At 30.9% G+C, this 20,988-nt stretch overlaps 1 protein-coding gene across 1 annotated transcript in view; it reads left to right on the top strand.

The window, feature by feature from the left end:
* Positions 1 to 268: 268 nt before the first annotated feature.
* The window catches only part of LOC143079471 (b(0,+)-type amino acid transporter 1-like), a 45,587-nt gene continuing 24,867 nt past the window's right edge, over positions 269 to 20,988 (top strand). The window contains exons 1-3 of the mRNA XM_076254820.1: positions 269 to 389; positions 2,186 to 2,260; positions 20,513 to 20,572. Coding sequence (XP_076110935.1) covers positions 20,539 to 20,572 — 34 coding nt within the window. The 5' untranslated portion in view covers positions 269 to 389; positions 2,186 to 2,260; positions 20,513 to 20,538. The remainder of the gene's footprint in view (positions 390 to 2,185; positions 2,261 to 20,512; positions 20,573 to 20,988) is intronic.

Below are 20,988 nucleotides of genomic sequence, written 5' to 3'. Positions count from 1 at the left end.
AAAAAATGTTTTCTTGTCGCTAAAATTATTCTTCTTGACGTTTCTTGTCGCTTCTTGTCGCTTCTTGACGCTTCTTGTTTCTAATTAGTGAGACCCATACAAACTATCGCTTACATCGTTAAAAAGTAGATATTTATAACTAAAAACTGAAGATTGTTGAACTTTAAGTACATTGTTTCTTGTAGTTGTTTAACATAAAAGTAACCTTTTTCGACTTACTCATTCACATTGCAGTGATTGCTGTAATTTTTATCCACATAGTTCTATCGGTGCCCCTTACATCCTTATATAGTGACCGGCGGAAACATTTCATCATTCCAAATTTCTGTTGCTGGGAAAACTGCATGCTATCAGAAAAGCCCATAAAATCATAGTACAAAAACCCTGCGGTAAGTGACCATGTTGACCATATTTTGGAAATTTTAAAAAGGGTGAGAAAAACATCTTGACTATCACAGTATCCGTCAAACTTTTTTTTTTGTAAATATATTTTAAGATTTTTTAAAAAAATTTGTTTCAGAACAGCATAAAATATCTCAAATATCTCATAGTTTGATATAGTCCAAATAATTATGACGTCTAGGAAGGCTGTTTTAAGCCCTAATTCCACAGGCACTTGTTTTCTATCCATGGGAAGATTATTAATTTTTTGATAAAAAAGGGGGGTGGGTTTTCACATGTCGCGCAATATCTCATAAACGATTTATGATTATTGCTTAAAACTTTACACACTTCTTAGTTATATTTATCTAAAGATCTGTATACTTTTTGGTGATGATTCAAAATCTAATTTTGGAGTTATTGAGTTTTTTTTTCACATGTTGCACCGTTTCTCAGAAATTATTTAATATGATTATTGCATAAAACTTCTCACAGAAGACAAAGGGCGTATCATGCACTTATGGCACAGCTGTTTATTTTTCTTTGACGCCTTACATCGATGTAAAGCGTCAAAGAAAAAAAAATATAATAGCCTTTCAAGATGTCATAATTAAAAAATAAAAAAAATTAAAATCTACGAGAGGAAAGACCTTATTGCTTTTTATTTGGACTAGTTGTGTTTATGTTATTTTATATTGAGTAAAAAGCTCTCAAGAGCTTATGTTTGTTTTGTTATAATATATGTGAATCGAATCAAAATAAAACTTTCATATTCATATTTTTCTGCTTTTGGACTTCAATGGTGTATTTGAACCCAAAAATGTCTTATTACCTATCTAATTCAAAGTTAAAAAAATTGTTACATGTATTACTATTGTGTACTAAGATAAAATTTCAAAGATTATTCAGAAAAAAACACCTCTTTGTAAATAAAAAAAAACTATGAGATAGAATTTTAAAAATGAAATATGTGAGTATAAGTTATTAAATATCCTTTATGAAAAATATAAGTAAAAATGGTGTCAACAAGCTTGTTTCCTCGCTACAAGTTTGGGTTAATTTTCTCTTTTCAATCCTTTATTAATAAAAAAAAAAAAAAGATTCTACTGGAGTTATCTCCCCTTGCATGGCAAGATTGCAATTTGAGTTAAATCCTTAAAAATATAAATGGTATTTGATGAATCAGTATGGATAATGCAATAAATCACTTATTTTTCTTTATTCTAAATAATAGTTTAATTTAACCCCAATAATTGCCAATCTGTCTCAAAATTTGCAGATTTAAGTAAAGAATTAAACCTATTGTGAACTCCTATTTTACAATCCTAGATGGCAGTATACAGTTAAACATTGTGTAATGTGTTGACAGAAACACATGTGTGATGCAAGCATGTAATGATTCTTTATTTATTTGAAAACTAAATGAAAAAAAAGTGACTTTATTTTATCAATTTTGTAAAGAATTCCATGTCCTTATGTCATTGGTATGACCAGGCACATTTATTGATGTCAGATATCCTGTTCCCAGTTATGACAGAATAACAAACTTCATTTCAGTTGTTAACCTATTAAATATAAAGTGAAAATGGAAAATTGCTGCTTAGGACTTTTGAACTTCAAAAGAATGAGAAAAGACTTTGCATATATACATGTATGTCATGTATGTGAGGTGCTCAGTATCTGTTCACAATAAACATTGTTTCTCAATGTTGAAAATAAATTTCTTATATCAAACATCCTTTTGCATGTAAAGAAATCTGTCAATGAAAAAAATATATATGAGTTTTCCTTATTATCATTACAGGCTGAATTTAGGCTTATTCATCATACAACCTGTCAGAGATTTGTTGTAAAATAACTAGCAAAGACAAGTTTTACGGTAAAATTTAGTTTTTTTTAGACATTGTACATTTTATGTTTCATTTTAAGCTCACCTGACAGGAAGCTTTTCTCATCACTTGGTGTCTGTTACCTTTTACAAAAAGTTTCTCTAAAACTACTGGTCCAAATTTAACCAAACTATGTCATCATGGTCATGAACATTTTGTAGTTTTCTAGTTTTAAAAAATTGCATCGTCAGTAAACTTCATTTGCTAACATTAAATCACTAATTGATGCCATCAGAGCTTAAATTACAATACAGTTATCTCCCATTATTAGCATTGAAAGTTTTCAATATTCTTTAACAGTAAAAAATATCTGAAGTGTCATTTGTTACATAAAACTTGTGAAAAATCCCAGTTACTGTTTTTGAATAACTCGAACTAGGTATACAATGTCCATTATCCACAGGGTTCTCACTAGGAATTTTTCATGGTGAGTCCTGGAACTCATCACTTTTAGAAATGGTGCACGTGAGTCCCAAAAGATTTTGATGAGTCCAGGATGCATGTAATGTTTTGTGTCATAATATAATAAAATATGACAGAATAAAAAAAAACACAATTTAACCCTTTCACCGATTGCTGCCCAGACTGAAGCTACTCTGAGACGATGGCTTCCCTGGCTACTATTACTTAAGTGGGAGATCTTCATAATAAATGGCAATAAAAACTTGTTTGTAGTTATTTGTGTATTTATATCATTCACTAACACTAAACACAGTTTTGTTCATGTTTTGATAATTTTTTCTTCGTAAAATATAGAAATTTTCAAATTTTCAGCATTATCTAGGTGAAATTCTCAAAATTCTGCTCTTTGACCCCAAATTGTAATTTTTTAAACCCAAAACGGCAAAATTTTGAAAATTTTTACGAGGCTGTACAAATTTCTCACACTGAACGATGTCCATTCCAAATGTTTTGCACATAAAACAACATTTTATGTCAAAAAAGTATACAAGTTTGGCTTCAATTCTTCCATTTTCTTTCAAAAAAAATGTTCCCTCATTTCAAATTCTCGTAAATTCAGTAAATTTCCTCTGATTTTGACACGGTTTTCAACAAACGGAAGCACCATGTTTACACTTTCATCCAGGTATTCATCAAAGAAAGATAACTCATGTTTGCACTGGTTTGAGCGGGAAATATAAAAGAGGTATTCCGATCCTGGTAAAACGGGACTCATCGTCAGCTGTCTGAAGCGTGAATCCCGGTAAACCGGGACTCATCGGCGAAAGGGTTAAACACTACTTGAAATACAACTTTTAAGTTGCTTTGGAAGGAGCTAATGCTAACACCACAAATCTAAAGTACTCTAGAAATAACTTCTTCAATTGATACCAATGAAAATAAATGAACCCACAGTACCTGGTGTCTGAATATTAAATATTGTTTTTTTTTAGAAAGATATAAATAAAAATGGAATACCAGATGATGTTACAGCTGTAGTGAATTTAGCTGGAGCTAATATACTTAATGATTCCATCAGACAAAAAATTATGTGTTGAAAATTTATATTTAAATTTAGGTTTAACATACATGAAACTACGATCATCAAACACATGAGGATTTGACTTATTAAAACTTTATATTAAGAGGTTGAATTGTGTCCTAAATATCAATTTCATGTTTTATTTAAAATATTTTTATTCAGAATAATTAGATATTCAGGAAAAGAATGGTGTTTTTTTTTATACCTTTGGAAATTGGATTGATCTGACAAGGAAAATATTGGGTTAAACCTCAAGAAATAATTAATATTGTAATAAATGTTTCAGACAATAATGTAATTGATAATGAACGAATGTTATGTAACACATGTATATGGTATACCAACAATAGACAGATACTTGCTACATGTAGGAACGCTTGTATATTTACAACAGTATTGTAGGCATAATTAACACACAAGGAGTAGTCATTGATAGAGTGCAAGGAATAAATAGATTTTTTCTGGCAATGCGACAATAAATAACAAGCATTTTATTTCCAGCCAGTACTTGTATATATAGGCCATGCTGATAAAAGTAATTTGAACCAAGCAAAATGGATAAGTTTCCCTTTGATCCAATAATACAGTAGTAATGAATAGCAAATTTATACAATTTATTCATAGTATATATGTATCAGTGGCGGATCCAGATTTTTTTATAAGGGGGGTCCCACTGACTGCCTAAGAGGGGGTCCGCTTTAGTCACGCTTCAGTGATTCCCTATATAAGCAGCCAATTTTTTTCTCAAAAAGGGGGGGGGGGACTCCTGCCCCTTAACCCCCCCCCCCCCTAAATCCGCCTCTGTGTATGTAGTATACAGAAATATTTCATTGACCGCTTTATCTAAAGTATATGTATGATCATAGTATACAGAAAAAATGCAAAAAATAATTGTTCTGTCTCAAGTTCTAATTCAAATTATGTTTAATATCAAAACAGGCCTAAAGGGCAGCGGAAGTCTTTTATATTTCTCAAAAATTTAAAGTCAGTCCGATGACGGAAACAATATATGGACGCATTTATTTTCGTTTTCCTCCCAATATAACCCAAACTGACATACTTTAAGCAAGGATGATAAATGCTAGAACACACCCGCGATCACCCGCGAAATCACAGGCATCCAAGGGTGATTGAAAGTATGTAAAGTGTTGTAGGATGAATTTTTGTAAAAAAAAATAATGACTGGAGAATATTTCAGGAAAGCTGATAAAAAGTTAAAGGTACTTGGGAACAGGACAATTGTTTTTCAACCCCTTCTCCTTTATTCCCAAAATTTCCATTTTCTATTTATTTCAATATGAACATACATGTACGTTTAAATTAGTATGTTATGTACATACATTACTATAAATAAAGTGTGTTTGCTTTTAACTATCAATTCTCAGTTAACTAATTAATCAACGGCGGTCATTGATATATAGACCCTCTCTTTTTAATATACTTAGTGACCCGATGAATTTTGTAAGAGATTTTATGACTGAAGAATTTCAGAAAAGGTATCAAATAATTCATGTACTTTGGGACATGACAATTGTTTTTCTAGCCCGGCTTCTTATTTTTTCCCTCAGAAACTCCTATAATTACTCTTTTATTGATTTCAATAATGCAATCGTTACTCTGTATATTATGAACATACATTACTATAAATAAAGTGTATTTGCTTTCAACTATTAACTCTCAATTTACTAATCGATCCACGGCGGTCATTGACATATTATATAGAACCTCTCTATTTAATAAACTCAGTGACCGCCGTGGATAGTTAACTTGAAAAAAAAAATGCAAATACACGTTATTCATAGTCTTTGGTATGTACAAAGTACAGAATAACGCAAACCGGATGTCTAGTCTGACTTAAAATTTCGTCCAATGACGGGACCATTTCCAGATGCCTTTTTTCTCGTTTTTCTCCCAAAATAACTCAATCTGAATAATCATATAAATGGATGACAAATGCAAATATGCACTGTACCTCTAGGACACAGAGGCGTGTTGATTACTTTATTGTGGAAAGAAGAGAAGCGACACACAAAATGAGGTCTTCTTGTTTAATAGTATAGATATGACAGGTGTTTTATAACACATATGTTGAGCTCTTATTCATCATTCAATAAACCCAGTCAATATATATTTTCAATATTTATATTTTTTATCCTCTTTCCAGTGCATTTAAGGCAATAAATTAGACTCAAGGTTTATTTCTAGATCCCAGATAACCTTACAAAACTCTGTTTCTCAATAACAAAAAATGTCGGTCAAAATCACTATTTTTCTGGGCATTGTGCTGAGTAGAATTATAGCTGCAGAGAAGTTGTTTGAAGTATTTATAACTTAGTCCTTGACATAAATTCTATGGTTGTCTTAGATTTATACTCATTTGTATCAGATACATAAATCTGTAAAAAGATTTATGCACATTTGTATAAGATACATAAATCTGTAAAAAGTAACATGTAAGATGATGATTGCGTAAGTCATATTTTATGGTACCACCTGTAGCCTTAGTGTAGGTCAATCAAATCACATCAATAACATCCAAATATAAATGTATCAGATGTCAGTTTTTGTTAACATGAAGGCTTTTCTTTTGGCATCAATCATTTAACAAACTTTATTGGCTTTTTTATGTTTGGTTGCTGTTTCATTGAAAAAAAATGTGCTTGGTAGTTGTTAGGGGAGAAATAATTGTTCATTCATACTTAATATGACCGAAAGTGATTTGCATTCAAAGCTGCTAATTTAATCAGATAATTTAGTTGCTTATCTTTCTTCTTGGTTATTGAATCAATGAGATTGGAATACAAAATATGCATATTAGGATTTGATTGGTTTTCAAAGGGACTGTCAATCTGGTTATTTAAAAAACTATAGCACTTCATTTTGCAAAACAGAATGATAAATTTCAGGGTTTAACTTGTATCCTTACTGAAAAATAGTCATTACATGTAAAACATTTCATTTGCTTAGACAAAAGTATCTATTAATAATTACTTTCTTGAGGTTATTAAACCCCTTGTGCTTATGATTGTGCACTTACATGTACAGGTGTTCAGTTAAGTCATTGACCTCAGACCAGCTGACCTGCTGACAATCGCCAAAGGTGAATTCTAAAAGGGGTGGTTGCTATGATTCAGACATAGAAAGGTATGTAGTGGCATAGTTACCTAAGGAATTACTAAACCCCTTTTCTTTGGCAAGCTATTTGTATTCACTTATTCAGCTTTATATTTCAGAGGGTAGAAGACCTGAAGACTTATACCTTATACTGTAAACCAACTTATTTTTACGAGCAAGTTAGTTTCGCGAGTAGAAAAATAACGCGAATATAAATCGTCGCGAATATGTTAAACTTGAATCTTTCCTTATTAAACTATGTACATCAAGTTAATCAGAAAACTGTGAAATTAAAAAGCCGCGAAGTGGTCTAAAACGGGTAAAACGTGAAATAAAGTATCTGCGAAAATTAGTTGGTTTACAGTATTACACATGTACAGCTTCTGTCTGAAATATTTCTGTTGTTATTTACCTCATTTTCATTGGTGCAGCAACTGCATTTAAAAAAGTTAAGTTTTTGTCATGTGATATAGATATCATTTCTAACTAACTTTGAGTAATACGATAACTTTGTTTGGTATATGGGGTTCCTTGCAAGATCTACATGCCCTCAGACAGGGTTCACCTGACCTTGACCTCATTTCATACAGTGATCAAGGTTAAAGATACATGATTAGCTCCCTTTCTAAGATACTGTTATTAGGAGGTCATCTATATTTTGTGTCTTGATTTATTTTAAAGTGTGTGTCAGGTTTCATCTGACCTTGACCTCATTTTCACAGTTTATTGGTCAATATTAAGGTTTTTAGCATAATAGTCTGTTTTTCTTATACATGTTCTATAAACAATATGTAACTATATTTGATTTATGGAATGATTGTAAAGTAAACATGTCTGTCTGGAAGGGTATCTTTCACCTTGACCTCATTTCAGGGTTCATTGGTCAATGTTTAGTTTTCTTGGTTTGGTCTGTCTCCAGTATACTATCTAAGGTATGGGTCAAGAATATTTGGTGTATGTTTCATAATTAAGCAGGATTCTCTGCATTGTTTTTACCCTGATAATGTTGAGTTTAGCACTGAAATATGTCAATCTTTTTGTTTATTGCAGCAATACCTATAGTGGGGTTGTTATAGAATCATACAAGTGGTTTGTTGTGGGTGTATTATTTGTTTCACGCTCTGGGAAGACATAAAATTTGTTCTTGGTCATTTCAATAGATCCATGTAAATAGATGAAGAGATGCGGGTTGTCATAGTTCACACCTAGGATGCCACTGTGAATCGCACAAATCAGAATTGATTTAGTAATATTGATAATAACAATGTTATAAATCTGTTATTAATCTCTAATCTTTTTGAGTAGGTAGATGTATGGTTGTTTTTGTCACTTCTAGGCCATTGATTCTTTGTGAATCAGTACAAATTAAATTTGATTTGGTAATATTGATAACAATATCGTTAATCTCTAATCTTTTTGAGAAAGTTAATGTATTATTGTTTTTGTTGACTCTATGCCATCAATAGTTGGAAGTGTAGGTGTTTTAATGGTTTATCATAAATTGTTTTATTCCTTTGCTGTATGTTTGCATCAATATGTTGGTGTGTTTCTGAATATTCAAAGTGGTCTCTGTATAATTATGCCTCCTTTCTGTCGTATTCTGTGATTAACTTTTAAATTTTTTCCTAGTATGGACATGTGTAGGTAGTTTATGATTTTTCATCTTTATCTTGTGGTGCGCTTAGACTGAATCTTCATTATTGAATTTTCAACACTCATTTTCACATTTCTTATGGACTTTGTAAAGTTAAGTTCAAAAGGTTTTTTTTACTTTAAGTCTTTTTTTGTTGGATTGCTTTCCCCCAACATGATTTTTGTAAGTTTTTAAGCCTTTGATGTTAGTTTTATTCAAAGTAATTTCAGTGGCAGATACAGAACTTTTTATATGGGCAAGCCTGCTCCAGTCATGCTTTAGTGATTCCCTATATAATCAACCAAATTATCTCAACAAAATGAGGGGCAACCCCCAGGCCCCCTGGATTCACAAATGGACTTTCCATGAAGTTTTATTATGATTTTCAATGTAATTTACCATATTTTTAGGATGGTATAACCTATAGCGTAAGTGGAGAGTATAAATCTCCTGTTGTATATGAAAGTCAATCAGTCCTCTTTATTCACAAGGAGAGAACCACTTTAAATTTACCTAGAATGACGCAATTGATTTTACAAATGCAATTTGCAGCAACTGTCTGCCTTTTTCCAAATGTCAGGGAGCAAAATTTTAATTCTAATTTTGATAGAAAATTGATTTTGTAGTAAAAATTGGTACAAATAGATTTTCCTGAAATGATTGCTAATTATAAGACTAGTTGTGATAAATGGATTGAAAGAGGAGCCTTACAATCTATTACTATAGCAGCATGGTAAATTAGAAAAACAGAACCGAGATTTTGACTATGAGGTTAAATTGACAAAAACAATTTCCTAGGCAATATTTTATTCTATTTTTTTTTATTAACTATTGTATTTCTGCTTTATGTATCCTCATACAAAACTTTAAAATTTTTTTTTATTCTTTTGTTGAAATTATTGAAAATACTTAAAAGAGGTATTATCAGTAGTGAGTCTTCCACATGGATTAAGAAATGAAAAGCATGTGACTTCATTTCTTACCATTGAACAACTATCTGAAAGTTTTGTACATGTTAAATAGTTTGACTAACTTTTTCATGTTATTTCACATTCTAGACCATAAACTGCCAATAATAAGAATATCTAAATATATTTTTGTGAAACTGAATTCATCAGCTGACCAATGCAGCCGTTATCAGTTCAACCTAGTTGCCTTGCTTGAAATATTTTGCCGATCAAGTCAGTATCAAAAACTAAAATGCCATTATTCTATATACCTTTGGAACTTTGACACAATACCTGTATATTTCTAAAGAATACAATTAGAAGTCTATGAAATATTAGATGTCTGATAAATAATATTATGATATTCAAGGACATAGAAGGACATTACACTCAAACTACCTGTAAGAATATAAGCCAAATATTGACATTGTCTTTGATAATCTGATTTAACCCATATATCATTATCCCATGGATACCTTAATCAAGCCTTTGATAGAGGTATGTCAGTGTTTGTAAATTTTCTTAATCTTTACGTCATAACTTAGTAAATGAATTTCTACTGAATTGAAAGGCTTTAGATCCATCTGTCTGGCAATATGTGCACTTTGTACCCGAGCATTTTAAGCTTCTTTCATGCGTATCTCTGTAGGGGAGCAAAAAATGGTTCATAAATTAACTAAAGGCTGGATAAGGTCCAGAAAAAATTAACAATAAAAAGCCTAATAAATAAATACCTAAACAAATTTCATTTGCCATTGGAAAGTTGAAGATACTGAACATTACCAATCCTATTTCTTAAGGTAAATATATGTGAATGTAGCCACACTTTTGTTAGAGCTTCATTTTATTAGTTCAAATGACAATACATTTGTATAGGCTTTACAGAAAATAGTTCTTGTTATGACAGCCTTGGCAGCAAGAAAGTTATTAATTTATTGCAATGATATTGTTGTTCCTCCTGCTAGTCTTAGAGTTCTCAAAATCTTTTTTCCCCTGGTGGTCCTTAAGGGAATTATGCTGGTATTCACTATTATTCTAATGCAAAATACTGAAATTGTGCCAGTCCTTAACACATTTTGGTAGTCAAATTCCTAGGGCCACCACTTTTTGAGAACTCTGTAGTCTAAAGAAAAAGACATGCTAATAGTTATAAAGAAATCTGTAAAATTAATCATACATGAAGATGTAAATGATGTAGATAAATTAACTCAAAAGTTTTTCGTAGGTCTATTCCTCCTAGTCCCTCTACTCATCACACTTAGCCTACTTGTTATAACAGGGTTATAATGGCAATAATTTAAACTCGCATTTTTTTTTTTTTTTTTTTATTTGAATTCAACAGGATTTTTCTCAATATCGCAAAAATTAAAATCGTATTTAAGTCTAAAATGACAAAATCGTAATAATCAATGCACGCAATAATTTCTGAATTTACAGTAGTTGATCATACAATACCATAATTCTGTTTTGACCATTTATGCAAGAGTTATGGCAGATTGCAGCATGATGACACATTATAGTATACTATACCTCTATATTGATTTGACAATTTGTGGGAGTTATTGGACTTAGACCATTAGGCCAAAACAATATACATATATTGGTCCCTGCTTCCATGCGAACAAAAATATAGAGTAGGTTGGTAGGTGAAATATATATTATACATACCTATAGTGGGTCTCATTGGGGTCTAAATCTGACGAGGGATAACCGATTTTTTGTAAGCCAGACACTTGAAAGTCAAATTATTGTGCCGTGAAAATGGGAAATGAAGTCTAGTAGGACATGGGAAATAACAAAAAATTGAGTATTGCTTACTTACATAGTGTAAGCGAGATACAGGAATCTGACAAAACAGAAAGCGAGAACCAGGATCAGAAACCCCCAATGAGACTCCCCCCCCCCCCCCTATATAGGGTACATCAAGCATTGATTCTTTAAAACCTTATGTATGTTTTAGAACCAATCATATCATGGATGTTTTATTATTACAATATACCTTGATATGACAGCATGTCATGTTTTGAAATACTTTGCATGCCTTTTCAATTCAAAACCATAACATAGTGTGAGATATAGAAACTATAAGGAAGAAATACATTGCTGTTTAAAAGGCAGATGTAGGTATAATTTAAAAAATATACAACACTTAGATTTGATATAAAAATGTGTTTAAAATTTTTCAATGGAACAAAATTTTCTTTAAAAAATTATGAAATATAATAGCTTCCTTTTTAAAAGATTTAAATGGCAGCTACAATGGTATCTAGCATGAATGTATGGTTTTTTGATCAATTAAAGGTAGTGTTTGATAGCAATGCATATTGATTCGTCTGTTAACCATTCCTGTCAATTACAAAGATATTTTCTATGTGCTGTCTATCTCGTCTGTGTAAGAGTGTTAGGAGTATTGTTCATCAAGGTTTCCATATCTGTAGAGGACAAATGAACAGTTGCATGTTATGGTAAGTTTTTTTCATAAAATTTTATTAAATTTCTAAGTCTATTATCATGATAATGGGAACATATGTTTTGAATTTGACATTCTTCAAATCTGACAGGTGTTAAAGATCTGATGCAATCCTTAAAGGTTACAGTTGAATATAGAATTTACAACGTGTTAATATAATTCATTTGTACTCTAATGTCTTTCATTAATTTGAAAAAATTGGGAAAACAAGGTAGGTGTATTATTCGTTAGTTAATTAGTGCTTGTAAGCAGTAAGGAGGCAGGTAAAATATGTTCAAGGGGCCACACCCCTTTTCTAGCTCTTACATAATTAATACACATCCTTATATCCTCGTTTACGTCAATGAATGAAATATGGGAAAATGTTAATTTTTGCCAGCTACCCATAAACCCTAGTTTACCAAAAATAAATTAAGAATAATATGGATTTTAATCTTCATCATTAAAGTAAGTATCAAATGCCCCAGGTTCTTGTCAAGAAAGGCATGAATTCAGTAGAGATTTAAAATCACGAACAGTAGTGAAAAAAAGCATAAAGTTTTATTCAAAAAAAATTGCTTTTGAGGTTTATGATGTAGGATGGACATATTGATCTATATCATTTGTACACTGGGGGATAGCTTTCTCTTTGGCAATCATGTTACATTTCATAATACATGCAATGGGTTTATTATTAATCAGATCATTTGAAAGAACTTGTAATTAATTTAATAAGACCCTTAATAAAAATCAACCTCACAGCTTTACCAGAAAAGGCATTTAGTCCATGTATGTAAAGACTGGTCTAAGTATAAATTAATTAATCTTCCTATAATTTTATCATAATTTCAGTAATGTAGTGTGACTGTGGTTATAAGCATGTGAAAGAACATGTAAAGATATTGTATATTGTATAGTCTGATAAAAATGAAAATGAAATGGTGTTGATAAAATTTCCATTTCAAGTTTCAAAAAATTAAAATAGATTGATTGGGGATTACTATATTTAATGTCTATTTACGCAAATATTAAATGCATATCAAAACTAGATTCAATTATGAACTTTGTATTGTACTAGACAGATAAGTTGAGCCAAATTTGTTATATACTAGTTCACAAGGTAGTAACATGTTAACATACTTGTTTATAAGTTAGTAACATGTTAACAGTTAACACTCTTGTTTATAAGTTAATAACATGATAACATACTTGTTCACAAGGTAGTAACATGTTAACAGTTAACACTCTTGTTTATAAGTTTAGTTACATGTTAACAGTTAACACTCTTGTTTATAAGTTAGTAACATGATAACATACTTGTTCACAAGGTAGTATTATAGACAAAAGACAATAATGAATATTTATTTGTACAGACACATTTACATTAAATGTTTATGGCATACAAAATTAAGACAATAAACTGACAATTATTATACTAAGTTAATATACTTGTTCACATGGTCATGGTGGTAACATAACAAGGTAACAATCTGACATTTCACTATAAGTAACACATTATTCTGACTCAGAGCAAACCAGTCTTTGCTCTTACTCCTATGAAATAGGCATGTTTAGTGGAAAAGCCTCAAGTATTTTTAAGTCAACCTTGCAAGGTCAAACAAGAAACGCTGAGGGGAACACACTACTATGAGACCACTGGGTTGGTTTAGATACTGGTATATATCTCTTGATTTACACTATAGTATGTTCTCTACAAAGTTTTATAAACAGTTATGACTAATAATAAAAGTATGTAAACAGATCCAAATATTTTATTGATTGATGTAACATATGCTTGTATAAATTATATGAACACTGAATTTACACAACAAGGGTCAGATCAAGGAATTTGATAGAGTGGGTGTATTTTAAGAAAATTAGATCAAACTTTTTGGGGCAATTTTCTGCTAAAAAAATATATATTCCAATCTCAAGGGTAGCTTCAACCTCTATGCCCCCTTAATCCACCACTGGCAACAGCAAATATATCAAAATATTGTACAAAAAATGGACACTGAGCCCCACCAGAGACCAAATGACACAGAAGTTTACTATACTAAGGTTAACCTATGGCCTTCAACAATGAGCAAAACCCATACCACATAGTAATCAGTAAAGCTATAAGTATATGTACAACCATACAAAGAATTGCATGATTGATTGATTGCTGGTGTTAACAACCACTTTCTACACACTAAGTTACATCATGGCAGCCATTTTGTTTTGGTGAAGCTAAAGTACCTTGAGCAGAACCATGACCTTCGACTAGAAAATGGTAATCCTAGTCAATAATGATCAGAGTCAAACACACCTTGCTTTGAGCATGGTTCAAACCCACAACCTTTGGCTAGTAATTTTAGATTGAAACTTGAAACCATTACAGAGTTTTTATATAAGAGGGGGGGCAATAAGGGGTCTGTTAACAGGTAAACAACATCTTGATTTTGGCATAAACAGTTAACAACAAATGCAAAAATGCTGATAACAGTTAACACAGTGGGTTGAAAACAGTTAACAGTTTAAATTTATCTCAGATAACAGTTAACAACACTTTGAAAAAGGCCAAAACATTTTATCATCAAAAGGTATTGCCCCCCCCCCCTTCATAAGGTGATATGGTATATCTTGTGGAGCATATATAATAGAGGATTTAATACAAGTGATATCTACATAAAATGATATCAATGATACAAGCACTTTAAATGTATTGGTTAAAAAAATAAGAACAATGTTTTAAGACCAAATTAGGATGGATCTTCAGAATTCTGGCCTTTTTCTTCCTTAAGAATAGCCCAAAATAATGTTTGATCTAGGGTAGATGGATGTGAGCATCAAACAAAATACAGATAAATAGCTTATTGAATGTTGATTGAATTGCATCCAATTTTGAAATGGGCTAATAAAACAAGTTGACAATACATTAATTGATTATGTATGTTCTGAAAATTGAACAAACTTGAGGAGGAGTGGACATGTTTTCCTGTCACTTGAAATCTAAGTTGGGTTGCTGGGTAGGGTAAAAACCTAATTAACACATGGCATCTATTTATCTCTTTTAAAGATGTGTTTTAGTTTAGATGTTGAAGCTTGTCTGAAAAATCAATACCTAAGATCTGGTAACAAAGTTTACCCCTGAGATCTGCCTACGTGCAGGAAAGCTGATCAACAGTATGTTAAGCTAATCATCAAACCACAAACAAAAGTGTGGATTATATACTTTTATTACTTTTTAGATGACAGCAGGTAGGACATGCTTCTATAGGACCATTCTTTGCCTACGTGATGATAGCCCAATAGGGTTAAAGGGGAGAGTTTGTTTGGACATTAAAAAAATGTTAATCTGTGATACTATAAAATGTATTGAAATTTCATATACACTCATTGAATGAGTGCAATAGGGCTGACTATTTTAATGTTTCTTTCCAAGGTGACTTTTAAATACATGTACTTGATAAAGTTATTGATTAAGTTAAAAAAAATACATGTTAGTCATAAGATACAATTTTTGATTAAGTTATCAAACATTTATTTGCTGATGAGTTTGACACAAAAAAACTTTTGAGGAACAGGATCACCTAGAAAGTAATATGCTTCTTTATCAGTTATTTAATCGATTTCAGTTAGTTTTCTTTGAATTCCTAAGTTTTTTCTCTCAAAAATTTATGGACAAAGTGAGTGGTGTTAGAAAAGGACATGTTTGAAAGGCTTAATGCTTAGATATATTTTAAAGATGTATTGTAAATTTTAGTTCATAGCAAAATCATCCCATTGAGATGAAATCTGATATCATTTGATATAAAATAAAACACTCAAACTAAAAATAAAAATGAATCAATATTGGAAAGTAGAATTCTTAGAAAACAAATATGGTAAAAACAACAATCCACTTTATTGGATGACGCAAGTAAATTGGCTCAATTACTTCTTTATATAGCAATGATTTATTGTCTTTAATATCATGTCTAATGGAAAGTATGGAGCAATTTAGTTGATTGACAATATGAAAATGAAAGTTTTACTTGTAAAGAGATTTTCAAGATTAGCCAGCATTAGTATTATTAGTTCAGTGATTTATAAGTTCAAATGGGTGAAGTAAACATTTTTTAAACAAGGGTTACAATCCTGCAATTCCTCTTCATAAGGGGATAGTTATAACCCTTCAGTGAGCCAAGGAGTTCCTAAAGCATAGACAAAGTTAAAAAAAATTACACTCTGAATTTAATCAAGAACGGTCTTTGTAAATAGTTAGCATTTAACAATAGACCAACTAGATTTCACTTTTGTGATCTAATTTCTAAAAAATATATAATTGTAACTCATTGAAAAAGTTAAATTGCACATGGGCTTTTAACTGGAATGTTTCATCATTTTATACACATAAAAATTGAAGTTATTATGCATTAGATTGGAATTTTTGAACATTCAAAACTAATTTTAATGTCATATTTAATCAGCTTTTGTCATTTTATTCACACTAAGGGGTACTTAAACTAGACACCATATAAACCAATAATTAGGCCATAAAATAATGCTCTGTTTCTCTCTTTATTAGTAAATCAGCCTTCTTGGCACTTTGTCATGAGCTGTCCTGTATTGTTATAATGACATTGACATAGTTTTGACTTTGGAGCTGATTCAGTTTAAATGTTTAAAAGGAATTTTTTGCAGTTGACAAAATCATGTTCATTGCATCATACAATCCAAAGAAAGTCTACAGTGAATTGAAACCATGCAAAACTAGGTGTTCAAAAGCAAGTTTATTGCTTCATATAATCCATAGGAAGTTACAGTTTTGACATCTTAAAAAAATCATGTGTACTTAAAAGTCAGTTTATTGCTATATATATTATGTGTACTAAAGCTTCAGTGTATTGCTTCATATTTACCTATGCAAGTCTACAGTTTTGACACCTTGCAAAATAATGTGTAATAAATCCAGTTTATTGCTTCACAGAACGCAGGGGAAAAGGGGATGGGGGATCTGGGGGTTGGAACTCCCCTTTTTTTGTGACAATCCATCATTTTTAATGGGGACACATGGTTGGAAGTTCCCCTCCCTCTTTAAAAAAGGCTTGATCCGTCCCTGCTTCATAATTATTATCCTAAGCAAGTATACAGTTATGACACCTTACAAAATCATGTGTACTATAGCAAATTTATCGCTTCATATAATCTAGATTAAGTCTACATTTATGACACCTTGTACAAATGACGTAACATATTAGTCTAATAAAAGATGAATAGAATCAGATGGATGTTTTTTTTCTTATCTTGTACTGTTACATTGTAGTTCCCTTGACTCAGATAATCTGTTATTCTATAAAATGCATTAATTTGCATAATGTGTACTTTTAGCAAATCCACTGGAGTTTGTTGTTGTAAACTTTTACAAAAAATGTTCTCCTCTGAAACCAGTGCAAGTAAACCTTTTTTAACCAAATATTAAATTTTAATTGAATAGTTGATGTTTGAGTGGGAAAATATAAAAATACAGTCAACCCTGTTATAAAGGCCACCTCTAAGTGACAAACTTTTTCTTGACCGATCATTAACTCTTGTCCTGCTGTTATAATACCTATGCCTTCTGAACCTCCATTCAAATGTCACTTTTCTTATACAGACAAAGATTCATAATTTTATTCTCCTGCTAACTTTCAAAATAAAAAAATAAAATTCAATACTAACTTCAAACTGTTTTGCTTAGTAGAATCTCAACCGGGTGACCTCCTTAAATCAATTGGACTGGTAAACAAAACCAAATGTCTAAAATTTCTAAAGCAAATACATTTATAATAGTGCCTTATCATTAAGCAATATAAGGTCTATACACAGTTTACTTCAGTTACCAATTAAAGAAAGATTAATTGGTAAAAAAAAGGATTCAGTATGTCTTTACATTAATTCTGAGTTTCCATACTGTGTTTGTCCTTTCCGTCTATTCATCAGTGTGTATTTGTCCAATATAGAAAATTGATTTTACGAGTTTTACCATAGCAAAATACGGAGTTGATTAAGTGGCAGTTTGAATAATCGTACAATTTACATTGGATTAAATTTTTCAGTATTCACTTCAATTGTGTCATATTGTGATATACTTATTATTTTTAAATAAAACTGATACTGGGTACCCTGTAGAAAATCATGAACTTGGATAAAAAAAAATACATATGGGAACATTTTCCAATGTCTCATTCATTTAACTCAATAAATCTTGACAAAATTTTGTCAATTCATGTCTTACTATGTATTTGATTGCAAAGTTTGGTGTGGATCAATTAATTTGGCTTGTGATCACATTTTCTTCCTTGCACAGTCAGCCATTGAACCCAGTTTGATAAGTAGACTTGTTCCTATTTGGCATGAAAAGGGAAAAATAAGCTAATTTGAAAAGAAAAATAATACAGTATATAAAATGGAGGTGAATTGTGTCTATACCAAGTGATAACATTTATCATTTTAAGAGTGGGGCTATATTGTGTTTGCATTTATGTCCATTCCAACCTTCGTCCCAACAATATTTTTGTCTTACTTTTGTAAGTAACTTCTTTACAATAGTACTTTTAAAATATTTGTTCAGTAACTTGCATTGATGAGTTATAATGTGTGAGTATTACTGAGCGTAATTGGATCTGTCAGACAGCTACGTAATGTTTGCCAATACTATAAATTTTTCAGTATGTTGAATTAGCTTAACATTTTTATCACACATTTATCCAGTAATACTGAACCAAAAGACTTCATATTTGGTCAGTGGCTTGACAGTTATAAGTCCTAATGTGTGAGAGCTTTTTACAATCTATTGGAAACCTGCTGGCTAATCCATATGGACCAGCAGACATCCTGATTTTTATTATCATATTGAATTATACATATATATGATAAAACTCTTAAAAGGTTAATTAATTTTGGCATTTGAAAGAAATGGAAAGTCCTTTGTATCAATAAAAACATGAATTTCCAGGAATTAAAGACAGCATAAATTTCAATAAGTTTTAAGTGGAATTGTTCAGATTACTAGTAGTAACATAGCGAAAATGAGCAGAAACCCAGAAATGGCACCTACTCTACAGTACCTTTGGGACTCTACAGGTTTATTGACAAGGAAGTCCTATCGAGGAGGTTATATGAATATATATATAACCTCCTTGGTCCTATGTACAAATGTAGTTTGGACAGGGGGAAATGAGGTGACAAATGTTTTTGTGTCTAAAATGTTATAGTAATAAACGTGTTATAGCTGACATTTACATATATTTCCATTGTTTATTGACATGTACAGTTCATATAAATGGCTATATTAGAATTTCTCTAGTATTCTTGTTACCATACATAGACTTTGTACATCAATAGCAACACGTAACAGATACTATTGGCTGCTGGTAGTATTAGTTACCAAAAATAAATGAAAACCAGCTGTGTTCATTTATTTTATTTGACATAGAAGTAATTATGAATTGTGTGTATGAAGTATATATTAATTGAGAAAGGTCAACACAGAAGGACTAAATTTTGACCTTGAACTTGAATTTTATCCATTTCAGATAAACACAACCTTTATTCTTTCTTTCATTCCACATTGTTTTTAGAAGAGAAATATTGTTTAGTTTTCTTTTGATTATAACTGCAAACTGAATTGAAAATCCCCCCTTTTTTACATGGTTGAATGGCCTAAACCTGCTTTTTAAGCTAGTAAAGGATATCACTTATATATAAACCAGCAAACACAAGGTAGCTCAGTGTCTTTGTTTTCCTAGAAATTTTGGGAGTGAAAGTTTATTACTGTTTAGTCCTCAAATAAATAAGATAAGTATTGTTGATGAATTGTAATGAGCATTAAGTACTATAAATTCAGAAATTATTGCATTGTTTTTATTATTCTGAAAAAAGTGACAGGATTATAATTGCAATAATTTTAACTCGCATTTTGATTTTTTTTTATATGAATAAAACATGATTTTTCTCAATGTGGCAAAAATCTAAATAGTATTCAAGTCTAAAATGACAAAATCGAAATAATAAATGCACGCAATAATTTCTGAAGTTACGGTAGCTGAAAAGTTATGATTTATAGGACACACTATTCTTGGAAGTAAAGCCAGCTCAATTTGTTTTAATCAGTCCATGTTATCACTTTTATTGCCAACTACATAGAATGAGTTTTTTTTTCATTGTTGAAGGCCGTACACATAGTTGCTATTAATTTCTTATATCCACATCATTTGAACTCTGATGGATAGTTGTCTCATTGGCAATCATACCACATCTCCTTATAATTTTAAAGCTCTATGTTATCAAATTCAGCTGATGATGACTTTTCAGAATTTGACCTTTTTACATTTTTGCATTATTTTGGTTCAAACTAATTGGTTTGGAATACGCATCCTATAAAACGTCAGACTTTCAATTAATATGGTTTAATGCTGCATTTAAAGTTTGAAGAAAATGTAAAAACTAACAAAAAGGTAGGAAGTTATATAACAAAAAACAAATGTTATTTTCATTGATGTAAGCACTGTATCATTGACGTCATTTGACAATAGCTGTCATAGAGTTATTATACATGTATTATGTTGCGGTGAGAGAGGGTTATAATCATAATATACTTTCTTATTGTAGAGTGAATATTACAGAGTTTGAACATCATGAAAGATCCACTTGGTATAGGCTACATGAAAGGTTAGTACACCTTGGATTATTACTTTTCTTTGCAGAAAATTCTCTCGATATAATTGAGAAATGAGGGAAAGAAAAGTATGTTTTTTTGTTCATTATAGATGGCACATTCCACAAGTTTGATATGTAGTTCTGTTCTATATTCTCTTGTCGGGGCGGAGTACGCATAACTTACAACCTGTTATTTAGAAATTTTCCAGATTAAAAGTATTATGTCAAAAATGCCTTTTGTGGTATAAAACTAGCTGAAATACATGTACACTAATATATAACATCTGAAATACATGTACACCATTTGTGATATAATTCGTAATAATTCAGTATGATACGTGATCAATACAAGCATTTCAAATAACCACATGTCATTCTCTACTTAATGACCAAGTTCTATGAAATTACTTGATAATTTTATAATAGTT

This window comes from Mytilus galloprovincialis, chromosome 6 (genome assembly GCF_965363235.1).
Source record: "Mytilus galloprovincialis chromosome 6, xbMytGall1.hap1.1, whole genome shotgun sequence".
In the NCBI taxonomy this organism is placed as follows: Eukaryota; Metazoa; Mollusca; class Bivalvia; order Mytilida; family Mytilidae; genus Mytilus; species Mytilus galloprovincialis.
This window is presented reverse-complemented; position numbering and strand designations above follow the sequence as displayed.